The 25,535-nt window shown below is 40.2% G+C and overlaps 1 protein-coding gene across 1 annotated transcript in view; it reads left to right on the forward strand.

The window, feature by feature from the left end:
* The window catches only part of ARMH4 (armadillo like helical domain containing 4), a 139,447-nt gene that overhangs the window by 53,637 nt on the left and 60,275 nt on the right, over positions 1-25,535 (forward strand). Inside the window, exon 5 of the mRNA XM_017531055.2 lies at positions 1,001-1,258. Within this exon, the coding sequence (XP_017386544.1) occupies positions 1,001-1,258 (258 nt within the window). The remainder of the gene's footprint in view (positions 1-1,000; positions 1,259-25,535) is intronic.

The following is a 25,535-nucleotide window of genomic DNA, read 5'->3' on the forward strand; positions in this document are numbered from 1 at the left end:
GACAGAGTAAGACCCTGCCAAAAAAAAAAAAAAAAAAAAAAAAAAAAAAAAAAAAAAAAAAAAAAAAAAAAAAAAAAAAAAAAAAAAAAAAAAAAAAAAAAAAGAAAATGACAACTTGTGGTGAAGTGCCATGGCTCATACCTGTAATCCTAGCATTGTGGGAGACTGAGGGAGGAGGATTGCTTGAGTTTAGGAGTTTGAGGCTGCGGTGAACTATGATCATGACACTGCACTCCGGTGTGGGCAACAGAGTAAGACCTCGTCTCTTAAAAAAAAACTAGAAAATGACGAATTGTGGATGTTAACTCTTACAATGATGATAATGGTAATTTTTAATGTGTTGCCTTTCTGACGACTCCTGATGAATATCCCATTTCCCAATTCCTTTAGAGTTGGATTGAGAATGTTGATGAAATTATTTCCAGTTTCTTGGATTACTCTTCCTTAGAGAGAACAAGATCCAAGGTGAATTCATGTGCTCTTCACTTACCATTGTTGTGAGTTCTACTCACTGATATGGATAAATAGAAAAAAATTGTGGCAAAATAATGAATTCTCTCCATTAACATTATGAACTATAAAGGGATGGGAACAGCTTATTTTAAGCTCTGTTAGTACTTCAGTGTGCTAACTGATAAATATTTAATCATCTCCAGAAAACAGCAAAAGTAAAACAATTTATTGTATTGTATAAATACAATATTTGTATTATAAATATAAATAACTTTAATAACAAATCATATTACCCGAACTTTGACTCCTGATAAACATCTGCCTTATACTTATCTGACGTAATTATTCTTTTGAAAGTTTAAACTCTAGGACATACGGTGGGTGTATAATCCTGCAAATTTCACATTGTCTGACTTTGGCGATAAAGATGTGTTTTAAAACACCAAACAGTTATTTTGTAGTGTTTGGATTATTTCCAAGGATTCATTTGTTTCAGTGTAAACTCATTCTATGTCTCTATGTTTCCCTTTGATTTCTTTTTGCCTAGAGGGAGAAGATGATGAGGATGAAGAGGACGAAGAAGATGAAGATGAAGAAGAGGAAGATGAGGACGAAGATGAGGAAGATAAAGACGCAGACTCGCTGGATGAAGGCTTGGATGGTGACACTGAGCTGCCAGGGTTTACTCTCCCTGGTGTCACATCCCAGGAACCAGGCTTAGAGCAGGGAAACATGGACCTGTTGGAGGGAGTTACCTACCAGGTGCCAGATGCCATTGAATGGGAACAGCAGAATCAAGGCCTGGGTAAGAGGCATGTGTGTTTCCCTTTTCCTTCCTTCTCTCTTTCTTTTATGTTTCTAAGGTGACAGCCTTCTTTCATTGCTATCTATTATAGAGAAAAATGGGTTTTCTGTATTTATGAGTAGCTTCTACATCTATGGGTGTCAGTTAAGAGTATAAATATAAACTCATTGAAGAAATAACTGATAATTAAACATTAAAAATTATTAGTTACTTCTTCAATGAGTTGTTATTTATGATCTTAAATAGCCAGGCTCCAAACAGTCTCTAACTGCCTATTATGAGGACAGTTGCCTGATTTTTGGAAGAAATTCAGTTTTTCTTTCCCAGTTGGAAGATAGCAGTAGGCTTTAGGAGGCCATCTGCACGGGGAGGAGATATATGCAACCAGGCTGCCCGGACAAACAGCACCAGGGGATAGAGTCGGAGAACAAATGCATTCTTGTTCCACTCTGTCCTTTGGTAATCTGTTCCCTCGGGGAACTTCTTGCCCTGCTTGTAGGTGAGCAGTTGGACAGTCCCATGACTTTCCTGTTAAGTCTTGTGGCTGCATTGCCTTGTCAAACACGATTTCATTTCAGCCACTAGGGTGTCCAGACCACTCCATGCTACTGTCTATTCGTGGCTCATGCTTGTGGTGAGAGACTTGGAGGACAGAGGCTGCTCCTTAGCTCGTCACTTCCTTCCCCATTGGCAGGGAAGCTCCCCAGTCTGTCCTTCTCCTCTTGTCAGAGGGAGACACTATTAAGCTGTGAGTGACTCCTTGAGGCCCTATTCCTTTGACTGGAGGTGAAGTGATCTCTCCTCCAAAGAAACTCTTCTCTGAAATGCTCCTAGTCTTTAACAGCTGGGCCCATTGATTCCTTCAGTGTGGCAGATGTTAGATTTAAGAGTCAGAAAAACTGGTCAAAATACTAGCTTAGGGGACATTTTGTTGAAAATTTGGAAGTTGGTCTGGACTTTGGTCTGGATGTAATTCTGGGAGTAGCACTCTGTAGACTGGCATACAGGTTGTAGTTGAAATGTAGCTGGGACTTCCTGTGGAATATGCTGCAGGAAGGAGAGAAGATAATAAGGGATGGACTTCCAGTGGACAGACAACATTTCCTGAATTATTTTCTGGCCAAATTCAGCGTGCATTGGACAATGGTTACTTTAAAAACATGTCATATGAAACTGATAAAAACTTATACAGGTATCAAAACATTATAATATCAAAATACTGGCAAACAAACACACAAGATGAACTCTGGTCTGTGAACAAGTGAATGAATGTTTAGTTTGAAATGCTTCTGTTCTACATGAGCAGGTTTGAAATGAATGAAATAAAATACAAAATACAAAGATAACTTATTACAGAGCAGGTTAAAAACAGACAAAAATCTACACATAAAGTGACTCCTCAGGCTATGCACAGCTTTATAATATGGAAGTATCATGTACAGTTAAACAGCCTTTCAAGGTGGATGGAATGGATATTCAGAGACTAGAATTTTATTGGAGGGAGGAGCGAGGGAGACAGCGTTGCCTTAGCACAGAAGCAGGGACATCATATGGCATCTACCCTGGATCTGTGGTCAAAGAAATGAAGTTTCACCACTTATGAAGTGAACTTGCCATCTATGAATAATTATAAGTAATTGGAGGGTCTTAGAAAAATATAGGGAAGCTCTGATTCAAGGCTAAAATGATCCTCTGGGCTGTGGTATTATCATGCTCCTCAACACAAATTTACCACTGAATAGGAGTCAGATTTTTAAGGAATCAACTGTACTGAGGTGTGTATTATACACAATAAATTGCACTTACTGAAAGCGTACGATTTGATGAGCTTTCAGGGTTACATACCCCCATACAGCACCTGTCACAGTCATGATGCAGAACATTTCCATCATGTCATCCCCAGTGATTCCTCATGCCCTTTTGCAGTTCATCCCTCCCTCAGGTAACCACTGGTCTTCTTTGGTCACTGCACATAGTTTGCATTTCCTAGAATTTTGTACAAATGAAATCAAATGGTATATGTGATTTTGTGTCTAGCTTAGATCACTTAGCATAATGATTTTGAGATTCAACTATGTTGTATGTAGTGCGTGTCAGTAGTTTGTTCCTTATTATATGTAACATACAGACCCACGTGCTCACACATCCACACACACATATATATAGCTGACTACTATTCAGTTTTATGGATATAACACGTTTTGCTCATCCAGTCACCTGTTGATGAACAGCTGGCTTGTTCCCTGTTTTGGCTAATAGCAGTTAAAATTAAGGCTTGTCATGCTTGAAACTGAGGACAAAAAGCTCTGTGGTCCTCCTGTCCTGACTTCTGATTTCAGGCCCCTTGCTCAGCTAAAGTTTCTTTTCTTGGTTTTCTTTTTCTTTTTCTTTTTTTTTTTTTGAGACAGAGTCTTACTCTGTCATCCAGGCTGGAGTGCAGTGGTGCAATCTCAGGCATTGCAACCTCTGCCTCCCAGATTCAAATGATTCTTCCACCTCAGCCTCCCAAGTAGCTGGAATTACAGGTACGTGCCACCACACCAGGCTAATTTTTGTATTTTTAGTAGAGACGTAGTTTCACCATGTTGGCCAGGCTGGTCTCAAACTGCTGATCTTAGATGATCTGCCCACCTTGGCCTCCCAAAGTCCTGGGATTACAGGTGTGAGACACAGCTAAAGTTTCTTAAATTAGTGATACCAGTTTAATAATTTGTTATACTTTTAAAAGTGATTTCTCCAGATCCTGAGTTTTTTTTTTTAAAAAATCAGACTTTTTCTTATTATTTACTATTTCTCTAGGTGTCTGTTTTTGCTGTTGCTTCTTTTCCTAAAAAACTCATTTTGTCAACATGTTTTTAGCACTGTGGTTTCCTGGGAACCAAACAAAGGAACAAATATTTCAAAGTGTACGTCTCACTGTGAGAAGATTGCGTTTGAGGAGGTTCTGGGTTTAGAATTTTGTTAGCCCACCATCTTTTCTTGGAAGGACAGAAATTCTCCTAATAATTCAAAACAAATAACAACATCTAGATCAATATTAAATGATACGGTTTACTAAATACTCTCGGGTCAGATAAAATAGTCTAACCCCTTTTTTTCTTTGTAATGGATTTTGTGGTAGGTAGAACAATGGCTCCCTGAAGATGTCCATGTTCTAATATCTGGAACCTGTGAATACATTACCCTACATGGAAAAAGAGACTTTACTGATTTGATTAAATTAAGGATCTTTAGGCTGGGCACAGTGGCTCATGCCTGTAATCCCAGTACTTTGAAAGGCTGAGGCAGGAGGATCGTTTGAGGCCAGGAGTTTGAGAAGCGCCTGGAAATATAGAAAGACCCCATCTCTACAAAAGCTACAAAAAGTTAGCTGAGGGTGACATGTGCTTGTAGTCCCAGATACTCAAGAGGCTGAGGTGGGAGGGTCACTTGAGCCAGGTGTATGAGTTTGTTTTCATGCTGCTATGAAGAGATACCAGAGACTGGATAATTTATGAAGGAAAGAGGTTTAATTGACTCACAGTACTGCAGGGCTGGGGAGGCCTCAGGAAATTTACAATCCTGGCAGAAGGGGAAGCAAACACGTCCTTCTTCATATGGTAGCAGGGAGGAAAAGTACAGACCTCAGTGGGAAAAAGCCTCCTATAAAACCATCAAATCTTGTGAGAACTCACTCTCTACCATGAGAACAGCATGGGGAAACTGCCCCCATAATCGAAGCACCTCCCACAGGGTCCCTCCCAGGACACAGGGGATCATGGGAACTACAATTCAAGATGAGATTTGGGTGTTGGCATGGCCAAACCATATCACCAGGAATTTAAGGCCACAGGAAGCCATGATTACACCACTGCATTCCAGCCTGGGTGACAGAGTAAGACCCTGCCAAAAAAAAAAAAAAAAAAAGTTAAGGATCTTTAAATTGGAATGGGGAGATTATCCTGGATTATTGTGTGGATTCAGTATAATCACAAAGGTTCTTATAGGAGGGAAGTAGGCGACTGAGAATCAGAGAAGATGTGATGATAGGAGCAGAGGTCAGAGTGGTGTAGCTATCAGCCAAGGAATGCTGTCAGCCTCTAGAAGCTGGAAAAGGCAAGGAAACGGATTCTCCTCCAGGGCCTCTGGAAGGAATGCAGCCCTGCCAACATCTTGGTTTAGCTCAGTGAGACCCATTTCAGACTTTTCACCTCCAGAACTGCAAGGTAATAAATCTGTGTTAAGTGAAGCCTTATGGTAATTTGCTATAGCAGCCATAGAAAACTGATGCAGATTTCAATAGGTATTCAAGGAGCAGCGTCATTTTGAAAGCAGAGCCTCATGGCAGCTATGCTCAGAGTGTAAACATTGTAAAATTAAGTATACTTTTTCCTGTAATGAATCAATAAAAATGTAGACACTGAGATTCTTTGAAAAGTAATTCTATTTAATATAATAACACTTTAATTGGCTGTCTGCTTCATTCCTATTTTTAAATGGATTGTTTTATTTATAGGTTGTCACCTCCAGTTTTACAATATGAATGGTATTCCAAAGTAAATGCTGAAACCCATGTAAATTTTTAAAAATGAACAGATTGAGGTGGGTAGTGAACTAAAAATAATGCAAACTCTTGGAATAGATTATAGTCTCATTTCCTGTGAAGTGCCAAGAGCAGGAACATAGATGACTTTCTAAGGCAAAGCAGTAAATTCAGACCTCACATTCTCTGCACTTCTGTTTTCTGCACCATCATATATGCATTGCCTCTGAAGCTTTGGAGGGAGAGAACTTAGTTTCTTCATCTTGCTGCAAGGAAATGTGAATGTGGAGTGAACTGTGTGTTGCTGGGATAGAGAGAATCGGGAGTGAAAGTTCCATGCTTTGATTGAGGCATATTGGCTGACTGGTCAAATGTTAGTAGCATATAGGAAGCTGATATACAGAATTAATTTCTTCTCTCATCTAACAAGTTCATTTTTACATTTATTGACAAGAACCTATACAGAGAGCAGACACTGTGACCCACACCACTTCTTATCCTGTTGCTATAATAGATCACACAAATATCCTCTTTGAAGTGTAAAAATCCATATGACCAAAGATGGGTCAACACATTTATTTTAATGTTTATATACCTGTTGATTCACTTCTGTTTGCTTGCTATATTTGTTCAGATGCTTTCAGTTATAGGTAGTAGAAATCCTAAGTTAAATTGGTTTACAGAATGAAGAAATACGTTTTTTTTTCTCAAAACAAGAAGTCTAGAGAAAGAGCTCCTGGGTCTATTGATGCAGAAGCCCAATTGTCATCAGTGACATAAGTTTTTTTTTCCCATTTTGCTGTACTGTTATCCTTGGTGTGTTGACTTGGCCCTCAGGCTGGCTTCCTTTTAGTTGCAATGGCTGCAACAATTTCAGGTTCCACATCCGGACAAGACATTGTTCAGAGAAGGAAGGCAACTCTTTTTACTGTGTTGTTTCTTTCCTTCTTTCTTTCTTTTTTGAGACACAGTCTTATTTTCTCCCCTAGGCTGGAGTGCAGTGGTGTGATCTTGGCTCACTACAACCTCCACCTTCTGGGTTCAAGTGATTCTGCCACCCCAGCCTCCCCAGTAGCTGGGATTATGGGCACACACCATGCCTGTAATTTTTGTATTTGTAGTAGAGACGGGATTTTGCCGTGTTGATCAGGCTGATCTTGAACTCCTGACCTCAAGTAATCTGCCCACCTCAGCCCCCCAAAGTGCTGGGATTACAGGAATAAGCCACTGTGCCTGGCCCATTGTGCCCCTCCCTTCCTCCCTTACCCTCTTCTTCCCTTCCCCCTTTCCCCCTCCCCCCTTCCCCCATTCCCCCCTTCCCTCATTCCCTCTTTCCCCTCCCCGTCTCTCTGTCTCCCAGGCTGGAGTGCAGTGGTGTGATCTTGGCTCATTGCAACCTCTACCTCCCAAGTTCAAGTAATTCTCCTGACTCAGCCTCCTGAGTAGCTGAGATTATAGGTGCATGCCACCATGGCCCAGCTAATTTTTGTATATTTAGTAGAGACAGGGTTTCACCATATTGGCCAGGCTGGTCTTGCACTTCCAGGCTCAGGTGATCTGTCTGCCTCAGCCTCCTAAAGTGCTGGGATTGCATGTTTGAGCCACTGTGCTTCTTTCTTAAGAGAGAGACAGCCTTTCAAGAATTCCCCAGTAGACTATATCATGCCCCTGACTGGCTGAGATTAGGTCACATGCCTATTTCTGAACACTGGTTAGCAAGTGGAATGTGATCATGTGATTGGTGGAATGGATGGAGCCAGGGGGCAGTCACCATGCCCATCACTCATGGTTTCTGTGTTGTTCTGTTTTCTTGTCTTGTCAGTGATATGCGTCTGTGTCTCTTCTATCCTCTAAGAATCCCATGACCAATCTTGTTAAATTATTATCTTTATTTGGTTTGAGTTCATGACTTCTGGATGAGAGCTTGAGGGTGGCATTGTTCCATCTCAGGAAGAGACCATTTTTGGCTACTTTAGAGTTTGATTGATGTTCCAGATGGATAAAGCTATTGGCTTGTTAATTGAGAATTATCGTAGCTGTCTTTACTTTTTTCAAAATTCTGCATCTGACATTGGAATGGACACTTGATTGAGGAAGTGGTATATTTTTCTCTGGAAATACTTAACAAACATGACGCCCAATTAATGGTCTAGGGATGTTTATGGAAAACAGAGGAATGGAGGGAAGCACTCATGTATCTGTCTTTTAACCAGACATTCACTGAGCACCTGCAAAGTGTGTGCTGTATGTACTGAAAATAGTGAGAGGCTGACAGATAAAGAGATGTAAAGTCATGGGGCAGAGTGTGGTCCCATAAATGTGAGGTCATTGGTTGAGCAGTTCTACAGTGGGGAACTGAATTATCACTTATTAACAGGGCTAGCTTTGAGTGGGCAGCCATCTCATTTGAGATGTGACTTCAGAGATGCACTGTCTGATCCTCTAATTTATATCAGCCTTGCTGTCCGTACACAGTGCCTGCTTTCCAATATTAGAGCCTTGCTTTGCGTTGATATGTATCTTCAGAAGGCCCTAGAAAGATAGACATCTTCTATCTGGGTAGAACAACTCATTAAGATATTATCATTTACTATGCTCTATAAGGGATTAATTTATCAGGTTCATTAGCTGCTAATTTGGCAAGATGAAAGGGAGAGGAACATAAGATGCATGTGTTTTGAATTGGCAAGAGGGTAGAATGAATTGCAGCCTAAGCGTTGGAAGTGGGCCTTCTGGAAACAGAGCATTTGACTGTGAGGAAGTGAGACCCTTAGCCCTAAAATATGCCAGTGCCCTCTTTCTTCTCGTCCTCCTTTTTCTTATTATTCATTTAAAACACTTAACATGTAGCTGAGATTGAATACTTAATATAGTGCAACACAGACTGTGGCGGCAAGGAAAAGATGCCTTGCAAAAAATAGTGGGAAGTGTGAGATTTCCAACAGCTCCTCATTGCAAGAAATGTCAGTGTATTTTGATGTATAACATGTTAAGCTATGGCTTAAAGGTTTGCTTGAAGCTGCCAAGATTAAGGTAATTAAGTATGTGTATAGAGTGAGTGGAAGGAAAGAAATCTCAGCCCGATGTAACCAGCACAAAGAGAGATGGTAGATTGGCTAAAACCCCCAGACGACTGCACTCAATCTTAGCTGCACATGGGAATCCATTTATTATAGCTCCTAGAGAGCTATAAAAATTACTGATACCTGGATGCTACTTCTATAAAACAACTGTCTTAGACCGAATCTACTGATCATGCTCCAGGGGTGAGGCACCTTCTGTTTATGTAGGGAGATGGAGAAAGAGCATTTTCAGAAGTGTTTCTGTACATTGTGAATGGAATCCCCATGAGTAAAAATTTATATTACTTTTAATGATCTTTCGTGTGTTGGATTAATGTGTCTTAAGAAAACCTTCAGCTTTTTATAATCACATAGAGATCAAACAAAGTCAATATTCATGATTTAATTTTCCCAGAAAGCTCATGGTCACATTATAGACTCCTAAATCTGGACCATGGATGTGTGTACTCAGACACCTGTATCCAGGATAAGTGGGTATCTCCCAATATGAGCTTCCTTGAGTAGGTATCTGCCAGACACCTGGGAGTCCTTCCATCCCCATTTCGCTCTTGTTGCTCAGGCTGGAGTGCAATGGTGAGATCTCGGCTCGCTGCAACCTCCCCCGTCTGGGTTCAAGCAATTCTCCTGCCTCAGCCTCCCGAGTAGCTAGAATTACAGGCATGCACCACCATGCCTGGCTAATTTTGTATTTTTAGTAGAGACAGGATTTTTCCATGTTGGTCAGGCTGGTCTTGAACTCCCGACCTCAGGTGATCTGCCTGCCTTGGCCTCCCAAATTGCTGGGAATACAGGTGTGGGCCACCACGTCCAGCTGCCATTCCCTCTTTCTTTGGAAAGAGTGGAATTATTTTTCTAGACCAGAGAAGCAAAGACTTGGATGCAGACCTCTTTTTTCACATTAGGTAAGATACCCTGGTGCTGGAGTTTAAAGCAGAGATAATGATCTCTGCCTCGTGATGATAAACATGTAAAAGAAACTGAACATAAGAGAATTGAACACCTAAGAGGAGGATGCCTTTTAAGTCTGATATATTTTTTCTTCATAGACCTTTCCATTTGAAATGTTGGTTACTTGCGGATTTGTGGTAGTTGGGAATTTCTGGGAAAGAATATCTATCTGCTTGTGGTAGAGGATTCAACAAACTCAGGATTTTAGTAGGTTTTAAATGCACTTATTGCCTGGGTTTTCCATGTATTTATATACTGTTGTATTGTACCTATTTTTGCTAGAAACTCCAAATCCTCTTTTTAGCACGAGGTAGGTTATAAATAGGTTAACTACCCAAAAATGAATAGACTTCCTTCCTGCTGCTCATTCCCAACTGTGCTCGCCAGATGTGCACTGTGAACTACAAACACAGAATTCATTAGAACCAAGAGTCAGAAAGAGAACTGGGCAAGCCTAAAGAAAGCAAGTGCGAGCCTAAAAAGAATGTAAAGTACTCTGTGTTTTTCTTTTATTTTAATGTTCATGAGACTTCTGATGAGCAGTTCTGGATATTGGCTACTGTCAAATTCTTTTTTTCCTTTAACATAAGACACATTAAGGTATTTGGAAAGAGAAAAGGATTGATGGCATAGATAATTTTGTGGGTTGTCCAAAGTTTTTCTTAAAGACTGATATTTAATGATGTTTTCACAGCTATTTAGGAATTTCATACCAAAAATCTCAGGCAGACAGCATTGAGGCTTCAGGAATTCATTAATTCCAAGAGTCGTAGGCAGAACTCACAGGAACCCAGACACTTCACTTTGCCCAGGTCACTGTGGAACACTGCAAATTGCCTTCCCCTCCCTCTAAATTTTCTTTTGAGAAAATGAATGTGAAGCAACTCTTAAGTCTCAAATGCTAATGTAATGAAGGAAACCTATAAAATAGAGTTAGTTGAGTGTTGCTACAGTTCAGCCGCCATGACTACCTATGTGTACAATTTAGTATTTCCAGAGCACTCAGCTAACCCCTCAGGTGGAAAGTCTCCCTGCAGATGTTCCTATGTTGAGGAAGAAAAATAAATCTTGGTTGTTAAAATTGCAGCCTTTGGACCAGCTGCATCTCCTGACTCAGGGTTCACAAAAGAAATACTGTAAGTAGTAGGTTATGTAGGATCTCCTAAATGAACTGTCAAGCTGGCCTCAGGAAGCTGAAGATATTTTTGAAATGCAAAAGAATTGATGGTGCAAAGTGTAAACACAACGAAACAAAAGTGAAGAAGAGATTAAATGTTAAAACAAGGAATCAGAGATTTAGATCAGGAAATCAGAGGAGCCAACGGTTCAAGGGTCAGAAGCATTTCCTAAAATCTATTTATCTCTTTTATGTACTCTCGATGTATTTAGGGATCTCTGTGTGCTGTCTGGTCTATCTTGTGCTTTTCTTTTTCGCTCTGTCTGAGACCTCTTTCTTTTTGGGCTGTTGTCACTGTCACGAGAACATGCATCGAATATTCCCTACCCACTTTGTCTACCACTGTTTTTCGTTCTTGGAATAGTCATCTCTCCTTTCCATGTTCTACACCTGGATCTGGCTGAAGCCTTTCCCAGGAACCCTAATTCACACCAAGCCCTTGCTTTTGAAATGCTTTGAGTCATTTGCCAGTATTACTTAATTTCTAATCACTGTACTATCTCATTTTGCTTATTTCTGGAGGGAACCTCAGAGCATCTATCACACAGCATGTAGTACTGTTGATTCTTAAAAGGGATTTTTCTTCCAGCTGATCGCCATTCTGGGCATGAAATTTTCAAGCACAGTTGGGAAGAAAAAGGGGATGCTACTGGATAGTAATGTTGGTGGGGGGGGCAAGGTCTTTAGATGACAGGAGTTTAATTTCTGGAAAACATGGTAACTGATCAGGTACTGAGGGCTTTCCATCATGCTTATAAGCGACACTAAGCTTAACTATCACATGGTAGGTAGAACTTCGTTTCATTGTTATTTTCGCTGGTTCTGCTTACTCCAAAGTGTTTTTTAACATCGATAGAGTCTTCAGTAGTCCACAAACTATAGCCTGCTTTCTGGACATAAACTTTAGAGAGTGTTTTGAGCTACTTTTTTCCAGAACGTAATCTAACATTTTATATATTTTTTTGGAATGAACTTTGAGTGATTCTTCACTGTAGAAATGGTTAGAGTTTGGAAGTGTTGGGCCAATTACATTGATTAGCTTAGCCTCTGAATCAGAAGAAAATCAGATTGCATTCTCACAGAGTGGTTGAACAATTTAAAAATTTACAAATAGTTAATTAGGTTGTTTTATAGAGATAAAGCCTTTGATAGCTCCTACCAAAGAAGACAACAAGTTGCATGACCTAGATGGAATTGAGACATTTATAAACCTGATTCTCTCTGCCGCTGGTTCAGTGCTTTCCCACGTCTGAGAATCAAGTTGTCTTTTTGTATCTCACTTCTGACTGTAGCAAAATTATTATTATGTTGTAGTGTTTTAAATGTTTTAGGTTCCTGGTTTGAAAATATTTTATCTTTTTGTTTCTTGAATGCCCTGTAGGAGCTGTTACACCATGGGTTATGGTACCAGAGGTTCACTAAAAATGAATTTGAACTTACTGGTTAGGAAGAGCCTTCTGGAAACCTAAACCTGAATATCTTGCCTCCAAACTATGTATCTTGATTTGATTTCTTCTTATAATCTGTGTGAGATAATAGACTCAATGCTTCCCAGAAGCTGAAGCTCTTCTCTGTATTTTCATAATTAAATTATATCGAATTAGAGAAACAAAAAAAAATCACATTTCTTTCATTACAAATGCATTTCTTATGGGAAAATTTAGCATTCACTTTTCCTTGAGAGAGCCAGAAAAAGAGTCTTGGAACTAATCCAGAAAATAATCTCTTCATCCACTACAGTTAATAAAAACCATAATAAGACATATTATATCCAAGGAGAATGCTGTGAACTAATTTGTTTGTAATCAGAATGCACTTATAAGCTCAGTTGGGGAATTACTGAAATATGTAAATATCTAGTAGGTTTCTCTTGGAATTAAGAAGAAACACTAGGAAAACTGGGAAATTTTTCAGAAAGGAAGATATTAAGTGTAAATTGTCCTCTGAATACAGGGCAAAGTAAACAAAGAAGATGTTAAAGAGTTTCCAATTGTGTTAAAACAAAATTGAGAAAGTAGTCAAAACAGGTCCTTATCTCTTGATTTTCGGTTACATGATGCTAATTAAGGTGAATTACTTAATTAAATGCTCTTGGTCCACTCTATTAAAAATCTGGAATATTTGGAGTCTCCCAAATTTTACTTAATCTGGATCAGAGAAAGAATGAACTTAACTTTTGCATTTCCGAAAACCCAGCAATTAAGTAATTTTTCCCTATCTTCAACTGAGACCATAAAAAAGGATGCTAAAGCCTTGAGCTAAGCTTAGTGATCAGGTGAAGTTGAAGTCAGCTTGTTTATTTCATTTCAGCATTTGGAATTAATAGCCACAAGGCTCTGCTTTTCCAACTCAGAACCTTTCTGCTTGCACAGAATGATTTACAGAGTCTGGCACAAAATATAGCTATGTGGTCAACAACAGGTCCCTGTTCAATTCTTGTGAAGAACCTTCAAAATAAACTTTACGAACACACATATTATCAAGTCCCAGGGAAGGAATTTCAAATGAAGTGCTTACAACTTAGGGGCTTTTGATTTACACCGGCCATCTCTCAGTTTTCCTGCAGGGCTGAAATCTTTTTGAAATAATGGGATTTGAATTTTCAAGCTGCTTCTCTTCAAAGAGGATAGTGACTGTTTAGAACAGAGGGGATCTGATGAATCCTTGAGGTAAATACCCAAAGTCATAGTGGCAACTTTCAACTGCAGAAGATTTGTGTGAAATCAGCCATAGGCACTGGGTAAACTACCACCTGGATTTGTTTATCACAAACCTAATAAAGTATTGCACATCCCACGTGGGAAATAGTAGAGGCCATGCACAGAGAGTTAAGGTGAGGAGTAGTTGTCAACTAGATCTGACAGCTCAGGATCCAGCCATAGAAGCCACAGAGAGACAGAAAGACAACTCATTTGTTTACTCCACTACTCAGTAACAAGAAGGTGGGGCAAACCATGGGGAAAATTCTGATGCAAGAAGTTTGTTTCCAGTGGAACCTGGCAGCCTTTTCTTTCTTCTTCCTGGTCATCATTCTCACTTTGCATTCTTCATTTGAGCACTGACCACACCTCCGCAGGACTCTGTCCTGGGATACCAAGAGCTTCACTCTTCTCTTAATCCCCCTCACTATATCAAAACACTCTTACTTTAAAACCTTGGTTTAGTGATGTTTTGAAGGACCATCAATAATTCATACTTATTAAAATATAAATTTTAAAATAAGGTATAATCATGTCATGATTCCCTTACAGATATAAACACATCAGAGATTTTATTTAACTCGTTGTTTTTGAAGAAGCCAGGAAAATACCATAACTGGCTCAAATGAGACATAAAATTAAATTCCAGAGCTTCTGTACAGCAAAAGAAACAATCATTAGAGTGAACCAAAAACCAACAGAATAGGAAAAATTTTTTGCAATCTACCCATCTGACAAATGGCTAATATCTAGAATCTACAAAGAACTAAAACAGATTTATAAGAAACAAACAAACCAACCCATTCAAAAGTGGGCGAAGGATATGAACAGACACTTTTCAAAAGAAGACATATATGAGGCCAACAAACATATAAAAAAATGCTCATCATCACTGATTATTAGAGAAATGCAAATCAAAACCACATTGAGATACCATCTCACACCAGTTAGAATGGCTATCATTAAAAAATCTGGAGACAACAGATGCTGGAGAGGATGTGGAGAAATAAGAACACTTTTACACTATTGGTGGGAGTGTAAACTAGTTCAGCCATTGTGAAATGTCTTCCACAATGGTTGTGATGCTTCCTCAAGGACCTAGAAATAGAAATTCTATTTGACCCAGCAATCCCATTACTGGGTATATACTCAAAGGATTATAAATCATTCTATTATAAAGACACATGCACATGTATGTTCATAGCGGCATTGTCTACAATAGCAAAGACCTGGAACCAACCCAAATGGCCATCAACGATAGACTGGACAAGGAAAATGTGGCACATATACACCATGGAATACTGTGCAGCCATAAAAAGTGATGAGTTTGTGTCCTTTGTAGGGACATGGATGAATCTGGAAATCATCGTTCTCTGCAAACTGACACAAGAACAGAAAAACACCACATGTTCTCACTCATAGGCAGGTGTTGAACAATAAGAACACATGGACACAGGGAGGGGAGCATCGCACACTGTGTCTGTTGTAGGGGGGCCAAGGGAGGGACAGTAGGGGAGGGGTGGAGAGTCAGGGAGGGATAACATGGGGAGAAATGCCAGATGTAGGTGACGGGGATGGAGGCAGCAAACCACATTGCCATGGGTGTACCTATGCAACAATCCTGCATGATCTGCACATGTACCCCAGAACCTAAAGTACAATTAAAAAAAAACCCACAAATCTATGTGGAGTCAAAAGTTGTTGAATTCACAGATGGATGCAAGATTGACTTTTTCTAAGCCTCAAAGCTTGTCCCTTTTTCTGGATATTTAATTTGCTTGTTTAGAGAATTATTTGTTTTGCTATTGGTTATCTGTAATTTAAAGAGTTGTAAAATGTTTCAAAGGCAGTGAAAAGTGCAGAGTCCTAATGGAGTCTGATAATTCTTAGAGGCTCCAGCACACCCTTGAAAGGAATTTGCTTGTTTGCCTTTGAGATGGAGTCTAGCTCTGTCACCCAGGCTGGAGTGCAGTTGTGCAGTCTCAGCTTACTGCAACCTCTGCTTCTGGGTTCAAGCGATTCTCCTGCCTCAACTTCCTGAGTAGCTGGGATTACAGGCACACACCACCAAGCCCAGCTAATATTTTAAAATTTTTGGTAGAGACAGAGTTTCGCCATATTGGCCAGGCTGATCTCAAACTCCTGGCCTCAAGTGATCCATCTGCCTCAGCGTCCCAAAGTGCTGGGATTACAGGTGTGAGCCACCACACCCCGCTGATAGTTAATATCTTTCCCTTATTCCAAAGTTTAAATTTTGCAATTATTTTTATAGTGAAAGAATAGCTTGCTAATGAAAAAAGTTGACTGATGGACTTTGGATAGGTGGGAATGTATCTGTCTGCGAATGCCGGTTGCTATAACACATAACTCTAAATTCTCAGTGGATTAATATATTGGTTCCTTGCCCTCTTCATAATCCACCGTCACTCAGCTATTCTTCCACCTATATCGCCATCATCTTCTTGGACCTATGCAACTTCACTGGATCCTCTGCAGCTAGCCAGGAGGCAGGAAAGAGAGAGAACTTAGGTAAGGCTGCCTGGAACTCCTTAGCCTAGAATGGCTTTATTTTCCTTCCACTCAAATTATGTTGGTGAGAACTAGTCACATGACCCCACCTGGATGGAGGAGGAGCAGGTGGTGGCTGCAGCACGCGTGGTTTACCTAAAGCTTGCTGGCTAGGTGAACACTTAGCATTTTCAGGGATATGCATCCAGGTGCATTTTCTCAAGGAAGGCAAACCCCAGAAAACTGGGAAAAACTCCATTTGCTATTTATAAATTATTGCTAGATCATGAGTGATTGAGCAGAACAGTGTCTGCTCTCCAGGAGCTGATGAGTCACGGAGAAGAAAAATCCGTAATGCAAGACAGGATGTGAAATATGCTGTGGAAAAAAAAGAATGCTCTCAACGTACCAAGTGGAGCCATGTAAAGCATTAGAGAAAACATGCGGGGTGCAGTTGAGAGGCTAGAATTTGGAGTCAGGAAATCCTGAACTGAAGCCTCTGTTTTACCGTCAGTGACCCTGGATGAGTTTTTAACTTCTCCGAGCTTCAATTTTCTTAACTTGAAAAAGAGCAAACTAATTCTTTACTCATAGGGTAGAGCTGTGTGTGCAAAGGGAAGCAGAAGCCCACTTATCCTCGACCTTAGGGGTTAGGCAGATTTCAAAAGGCAGAAAGGGGCAAAGGGGCGTTGTAAAGACAGGAGCAGGCGAACCGCTGGAGCCTTGGTTTCTTTGCCCACCACTTCCTCAAGGAGCTTTTATATATTGGGAGTTCCCGAGAAGACTGTATTTGAGGAAAAGGAATCCACTGCCAAAAATGAATTTGAAAACCCAGAGTGTCCTTGGGAGTATTGCTGATTCATTCTTTTTTCCAACATGACCCAGTGGTTGTCAGCACAATCTTTGACTGACTGTTAAATTTAACCAGTTTAGTGTGAGAAGATTTGCAGTTATTACCTTAGAGGTGACACAAATAATTGATGAAAGTTTTTCACTTTTCAGAATATTACTTCTTCAAACTATAGGTAAGCTGTGGCATCTTTCCTATATTTTAGCCTCTAAGGTTTGTTTTTTTCCCTTCCCAGGTTAATTATATATTTTAATTTTCAGAACATATAAGATCATTATGGGAAGCTGTTAGGAAAGAAAAAAATCCCAACATGGCTACCTTAAAGGCATTTAGCATAAAGGCAGCAGCATTAAGATACGAACTTGAAAATCGAGGGTGTTTTATGCTACTTAGTATCTCATACAAGTTTATATTCACAAGTTTATATTTAACTTCTCTGCATGTAATTATTTTACTCATTTTATGCTAGCAAGCACAATCCTTTGGAGAAAACAAGCACAGTGTTGACCATTAATGTGTCCACAAATCCCCTGGGGATCCTGATGCAAGGTGGGTTCTGATTCAGTAGGTCTGGGTGGGACCTGAGACACTACATTTATATAAGGCTCCCTGGAGAGACCGATGCTGCTGGTTTGTGGATCATACTTTGAGGGGGATGGGACCAGAGGATGCACTTTTTAATCTGAGAAGTTGAAGAAACCTCACCTGGGAGATTAAGAGGTACTGTTATTTATTTATTTAGAGATAGAGTCTTGCTCTGTGTCCCCAGCTGGAGTGCAGTGGCACAAACTTGGCTCACTGCCACCTCTGTCTCCCGGGTTCAAGCAATTCTCTTGCCTCAGCCTCCCGAATAGCTGGGATTACAGGTGTGTGCCACCATACCTGGCTAATTTTTCTGTTTTCAGTAGGAACAGGTTTTCACCATATTGCCCAGGCTGGTCTTGAACTTCTGGCCTCAAGTGATCTGCCCACCTCCACCTCCCAAAATGCTGGGATTACAGGCGTGAGCCACCATTGCCTGGCCTATTTATTTTTATAGAAAGGTATACATTTCTTTATTATTTTTTACTTTATTAATTAAAAATCTTAAAAAAAAATAAACTCAACCTCACTGTCACACAATATAGCCGTGTAACAAACTTGCACATGTACACCTGAAACTTCATTGGGGTTCAAATGATCCCATCATCCAAGTGGTAAGCATAGTACCCAGTGGGTAGTTTTTCAGCCCTTGTCTCCTTTTCTTTCTCTCCCTTCTAGTAGCCCCAGTTGTTCCCATCCAGAGGCACTCTTTTAAAAGGCAGTTAGAATTTTATAATATCTACTTTTATTAAGGCTACATTTTTCGGTCCTCCTCATCCCCCATTACAGAAAGAATTCTTCAGATCCTTAGACTAGCTAGCTTTGACTCTTTAAAAAAATATATCTTTAAAAAAATCTTAATGATAGTGACAAAAGGCATCTCATTTCCTTGTTTCAGCATCATCAGCAGTCAAACCTGATGTTGCCTACTGCAGATGAGCCATGAGGATGAACTGTGTCACTCTTCATTGGTGTGTCAAATCTTACTGACAACTCTTTGACCATCATGCAGTTACTCAGATAGATCATGTCTATTACAAGTAGTGTGAAATGTTAGAACTTGTGTGTGGATGGTTAGAGTGTAGTGCCAGGGAAGCCAACCGCCAGCTTTACCCCTCGGGTAAAGATCAAGATTGAATTCTAGAAAAGAGCCTGGTGAATGTTCTTTTCCTCACGAGAGAGTCCTAGTCAGAGCAGGGTTGGAAGGGCACATCCAGTCTTACTCATGGGAGGAAGATGTTCTAAGTACCTAACTTATTCAGAAAGTTTTTATTGAACACCTACCTTTTACATAGAATTTTTGTGGGCACATAAATATATGGTAAATTTAGCAGTGGGAGCTTTCTGGGAGCTTTTTCTATACCTACTATGGTTTGAATGTGTCTCTTGAAATTTATGTGTTGGAAGTTTAATCCTCAATGCAACAGTGTTGAGAGGTGGAGCCTTTAAGAGGTAATTAGGTCATGGGGGCAGAGTGCTGTTGAAGGGATTAATGCCTTTATCATGGGAGTGGGTTAATTATATTGGGTGTGGACTCCGGGTAAACAGTGGGAGTTCAGCTCCCTCTTCTCACTACTGTATGTGCTCGCTTGCCCTTCTGCCTTCTGCCATGGAATGATGCACCATGAAGGTGCTTGCCAGATGCTAGTACCATCCTTGTGTACTTCCCAGCCTCTAGAACTGTGAGAAATAAGTTTATTTTCTTTATAAATTACCCGGTCTCAGATACTCTGTTATAACAGAAAACAGACTAAGACAGTGCCCCTACTGCTAAGCACTTAATATACTTCACATCATTTAGGTTTTGTAAGTAGGTATCATTATTCCTCATTTACAGTTAAGGAAGCCTAAGGGTATGCCACAGGTCAAAAGGGTTTCCAAATTGCCATAGTCTCAAAATAGCTGCAACTTCCCCAGGCATCATATTCAGATGTGATGGTGTGTGGTAGAAAAGAGGGATTATTTCTTCTTATAAGCCTTTTGAAGAAAGAAGGCTTTCCCAGAGGCCACTCACGCATCTTCCTCCATCTCACATTGGCCATGGTTGTATCATATGCCTATGTTTCAGCCAGCTGCTAGCAAGAAAATGGAACCACATTGGTCCCATTGGCTCAGGCCAGGGGATCAGCAAAGTACAGCCCCTGAGACAAATTCAGCCTGATGCCTGCTTCTGTAAAAAAAAAAAAAAAAAGAAAGGTTTATGGGAACACAGCCAAGCCTATTTGTTTTCTTATTTCTATGGCTGCTTTCACCTCACAACATTGGAATTGAGTAGTTGCAAGAGACCTTATGGTCCATAAACCTAAAATATTTACTATCTCATTCTTTACAGAAAAAAGGTTTGCTGACATCTGGGTTTTTTTTTTTTTTTTTTCCCAACAAGAAAGGAGTGAGTGGCTGCTGGATAGCCAACCAGCAGTGACAGAAAGGCCTCTGTATTCCCATGAAGCAGAGGTGCTATAATAGACTTTTGTGTGGGAAGGAGGCTGCACCTCAGAGACAGTATATGATTATACAGGTTGCAGCCAGAGGAATGAATTGGATAAAAGGGTAAAAATAGAAAGAAAAAGAAGTGATGATTCCTAAGTCTTGCCATGTGTGGGATATGAACATTCCTTTCAAATTCAGATCATTAAACGAGTGCAGGGGCTCACATAGTTCCCGGCAGCCACATGCAGCTGTGACAGGGAGCACCAGCAGCTGAGCAGAACAGCTCCTAAGCTTTTGCCTTGCCCTGCTGATAGTTTTAACTTCTGAAGCTCAAGGAGACAAGAAATGCTAATCTAATCAAAGGAGAACTGGTAGTTGAAACGTGAGAGGCAATGTCTATTTCATCTTAGAGTAGGAGAGAATGCTGGGCTTATTTAGTAATACCTCTGGACTTCAGCAAAGCAAATATCAGAAAGCTAAGGGAAAAGTATCATGTCTATCCATTAACTCTACGTGGGTGTACAACACACAATTGGTAGTAGTTCCTGAAAATTTCTCTTCTGGTAGTACAGCTACAAATGAACCTGATGAGGAAGCAAAGGGTGGAATTTTAAGTAGCAATGTGGTTTTAAGAGGAATTTGGATTTCAGAAGAAAGAGACAGGATGTGTGGGAGCAGTGGATTAAAAAAGATGTGGATTACGATCTTGGTTACATCACTTGCTAGTTCTGTGAATTTGGGAACAGAGTTTAACCTCTCTGAGCTTCAGTTTCCCTATTTGTAATTTAGGAGAATAATATTTACTCATGCAGACTGTTCTTGTCAGCCAATGCATCCACTCTTGCTTGCACTGTCTCTGTATCTCTCTCTCTCTCTTTCTCTCTCTCTCTCTCTGAGATGGAGTCTCACTCTGTCACCCAGGCTGGAGTGCAGTGGTGCTCATTGCAACCTTGACCTCCCAGGCTCAAGTGATCCTCCCATCTGAGCCTCTTGAGTAGCTGAGACCACAGGTGTGTACCGCCCTACCTGACTAATTAAAAAAAAATTTTTTTTTGGTAGAGATGGTGTCTCACCATGTTGCCCAGGCTGGTCTTGAACTCCTGCACCCAGGTGATCCTCCCACCTCAATCTCCCAAATGGCTGGGATTATAGGTATGAGCCACTACGCACAGCCTACTCTTACTTTACCTATTTTTTTTTTACTCTGTCTGATACACGGTTGCATCAGTTCTCACTCTTTAGACTCTTTAAATCTTACTCATTCTTAAATAGAACAACCACCCTTTTGTGACCAGTGTGTCACTAACCACTAAATGTGGGTTAGCTCAGGGCTGTCTAACTTGTTTCTTCAGTCTCCTGTGGTCCTGTAGACCTATCAAATGCATCTTACCACCTAGCATCCAGGGCTTCCCCCACTAGGCTTATGACTGGTCTGGGACATTGGGTTTGATATGGAGGATCTACTGGGGTGTTCAGAGGGGGCTAAGCTAAGCAAGATTATGGCATAGACAGACATCACTGCTGCTGGCTGGGTAGAGGGCGAAACCTTGGTGCAGACAAAGCTAAGTCCAGTGGCCCGGATGGGAGGAATGAGGGGCCCGAGCCTGGGTTCAACAATAGGATTCTTGGCAGGGCGGCTGGTGAACAGGCAGTTAGCAGTTAGTTGCTCCCAAGTAACTCATGAACGCTCAAGCAGTGCTCTTGCAGGCTCCCCTTTGCCGGGTCTGCTGTCATCAGCTGGTGGCCCCAGTCCCTTCTTTGTCAGTTTACCCAGGATCCACTTCCTTCCACCTTTATTCCTCTTCCATTTTCCAAAGCTTCCTTCTCCTTTTCTTTCTTTTTAAAAAGCAACCTTACTGAGATATAATTTTACATGTCATAAAATTCACTAGTTTAAAATGTACAATTCAATGTGTTTGAGTATATTTGCATAGTTTCCCTTAGAATCTGGGTGAGGTGTTGAGCAAGTTTGGGATCTGCTACTGCTACTGCCTTCAGGCAGCAGACCTCTGTTTTCTTCTTCTGGTTCTGAAAACAGGGGTATAAATTAGAGTTCCAGGTTGAAATGAAAATACACCTAGTCCTTTCCAGTCATGGAGCCACTTACATGGGGAAGAGAAGATTGGTAGGATTGCTTTAAATAGCAGCAGATAGCCATGATTCTTGGGAAAAGCAGGATAATGACTTCAAGACCTAAGGGGTCATTTATCTGCTGGCTTCATCCCCGCAGTGTTTTCCAGGCACAAGGGCATCTTTTCCCATTTCCACAAGCTTTCACAGAAGAGGATTTGATCTTCTGCTCTGGAAACTTATCTTGCTTAATGTTGAGGAAATTCTTCAACAACAACGAAAATAATTGCTGCGGCTGCCCCCTCTTCCCCCTCCCCCCTCCTTTTTCTTTTTCTTCTTCTTCCTCTTCCTCTTCCTCTTTTTCTTCCTTTTCTTCTTTCTTCTTCTTTCTTCTTCCTCCTTTTTAAATATACAATTCTTGTGCTTTTAATGAGCACAGGTATTGACTATAATGGTAACATAGAAAACCTGATTTAATCCTCATAATAATCCTAAGATATAGATAGTGACACTTTCTCCACTTTACATATAAACAAATTAAAACTCAAGGTAATATATTCAGTAAATGGCAGAGCCAAGATTTGAATGCATAGTTGATTGTGAAGATGCTGCTCTTAACATATGAAGCCAAATCCCTCCCATAGTTTTGTGAGTTCCTTCCAGCACTGTGATGGAGCCAGCACACATTGAATTGCAAGAGCCAATGGTTAAAGTTTTAGGAATTTTGGAAGTCAACTCTTAAACATAGCCATTAATAAAAATAAAAAATATAGATACATTTACAACTAAATAAATTAGATTGAAATATGCTCCTCTGCTCAAAACTCTTCACTTCCTAATTATTTTACATGTTACTTCTGTCTGGGCTTTTCAGGCTATTTGCATCTGTTGCATTGTATGGTGGAAAACCTGCATCATGGTGGGCTACTGTGTATCTTTTCCCAGCTCTGCATTTGGTGATTTCATATTGGTGGCTGGAAATTGGCCATGGTGGGAGGATTCGTACCACAGAAATGAATACATACTACCAATCAAAGCTTGATTTACTGTTTTGTTGATTGTCTAGACTTAAAGTGTTGGAGAAATGTTATTACTGCAAATGAAACTTAAAGGAAAAAAAAAAAAAAAGAACTGTGTTGCATCCACTGCCAAAGCTGAGAGGAGCTTCAGTTTAATGAATACAATTCGTATCAGGATAAGGAATAGTTTAAAAGTAGATTATGTATCAGATTTAATAGTCATGCATTTATTGAGAAAAGAGTGGGTTAGGATACAACTCCACTTGTCAAATCGTAGATGAAATGCAAGCCTAAGTTAGTTACAGATAGAAAAACTAGACAAAAACCAGTGAAAGCATTCTGTGAGAGTCAACTGGCTGCATGGGATTTGCAGCCTGGCACGAGGTTGTCCCCATGAGTTTATCCCTGCAGTTGTTTCATCTTAAACAAAAGGTTGAATCAAGGTGAATTTGAGGTTCCCTGCATTCTTAAATTCTGAATTTCTCTGGCTGCTTCTTGTGCTTAGCCTTTTAAATGTTGTGCTTGTTATCAAGAGAAATGGAAATATAATAAAACCTCAGTGATTCTATTTTGAGATTTGTGATGATACTTTGGTAAATTTGTATGGCCTTTTTGTAGTTTATTACGTGTTTTAACACACATTACCTTGTTTGTTCCTCTAATAACTCTAACAGCCCTAACACTGAGATAAACACGGAGTTATTAGTGCCACTATTTACTGTTGAGGACACTGAGGCTCCGGGTAGTCTGTAACTTGTTCCAAGTGCACAGACAGTGAGCAGAAAGGCCAGGTCTAGGGCTTCCAGGTGTTTTTCTCTATTTCTTATGCCTCTTCTCTTTGATCTGCTTAAACAAAGAATTCCATTGGACTACTAGTAGTCACATCATATGTCTTCTGAGCATAAGTTGAACAAAAAAGTCTGTCTAAAAGTAGATTGCAGCTTTAGAAGACTATTTTTTCCTCAATGAAGTAAATAAGCCCATCCTTTCTGATTAAGTGAGAAGCTTAAGAGGAAGTCACAGTTGATTGCTTGTTAGGATAATAACTACTTTAGAACTCAGAGTCAGTGAACATGAATGTGCCCACACCAGAATGGTGTTCAGTAATAGAACAACCTGATAGAGGACAGCAGCTTAGGATGTGTTTGTGTGTAATCACAATCAATGCAGTCTCTAGTATCTTTTATACTTTTTATAGCATAACCAGCAGATTGACTTTAGTGATGAGGATAACACAGAGTGAATTCTTAAGTGAACAAGGGACACTAGAAAAACAACAGTGTTTTATTTTTTAAAAATGGCATAAGAATGATTCCTTATACTATTCTAGGTTTTCTGGTGTGTGTGTTCTTTTTCCTTCTTGTTCTCATCATTTATTTAGCTTGGAGTTGCCACATTTTTATTTGGGGCAAATTCCCAAAGAGGTGGGAATTTCAAGAAGCCAAATGTAGACATAAAGGTGATATTCAGATAAAGAGGGACTGTGTTTGCTATGCAAACGTATGTGATAGTCATCCTTTCTCCTTATTTCAGCAAGCCCCCAAGGAGGGGCGCTATAGCCAGAAGTTGCTATTTAGGGCTCTGTCCCTAATTTACTGTGGGATATGTTCTTGAAGTATACACTGAAGTATTTTTTCTGTGGAATGGGGATACTGGTCTGTAAACATCATTATGCACGATGACAGGGTGACATCTGACTGCCCTGCTGTCTTGACTCAGGCACCACCTACCATCAGCAGGTGAAAAGATGGCCTTTCCTCAAACTCAGCAGTAGGTGTCACTACAGTCAACTAAAAAGCTCTGGCCAAAAGGATTCTTTCTATTCCTTCCTTCCTTCCTTCCTTCCTTCCTTCCTTCCTTCCTTCCTTCCTTCCCTCCTCCCTCCCTCCCTCATTTCTTTTCTTTTCTTTTCCTTCCTTCCTTCCTTCTTTTCTTTCGACAGAGCCTCACTATTGTGTAGGCTGGAGTGCAGTGGTACAATTTTGGCTTATTGTTACCTCCGCCTGCTGGGCTCAAGCAATTCTCCTGTCTCAGATTCCCGAGTAGTTGGGATTACAGGTGCGTGCCACCACATCTGTCCAATTTTTTTGTATTTTTAGTAGAGATGGGCTTTCAACATGTTGGCCAGGCTGGTCTCGAACTCCTGACCTCAGGTGATCCTGCCATCTCGGGCTCCCAAAGTGCTGGGATTACAGGCATGAGCCACTGCACCCAGCCCAAAAGGATTCTGTTAGAAAAGAAAAGGAGCTATTACAAATTAAAAGTAGCTATTACAATTAATTGAGTATCTAGATTTCTTTCCCACCCCAAAACTCCAATTCTTCACTACTTACTATTATCTTTTAAAATATGACATGTCTTTTTTTTTTTTTTTTTTTTTTTTTTTTTT

The sequence above is a fragment of the Cebus imitator genome, unplaced genomic scaffold (assembly GCF_001604975.1).
Source record: "Cebus imitator isolate Cc_AM_T3 unplaced genomic scaffold, Cebus_imitator-1.0 Scaffold70, whole genome shotgun sequence".
In the NCBI taxonomy this organism is placed as follows: Eukaryota; Metazoa; Chordata; class Mammalia; order Primates; family Cebidae; genus Cebus; species Cebus imitator.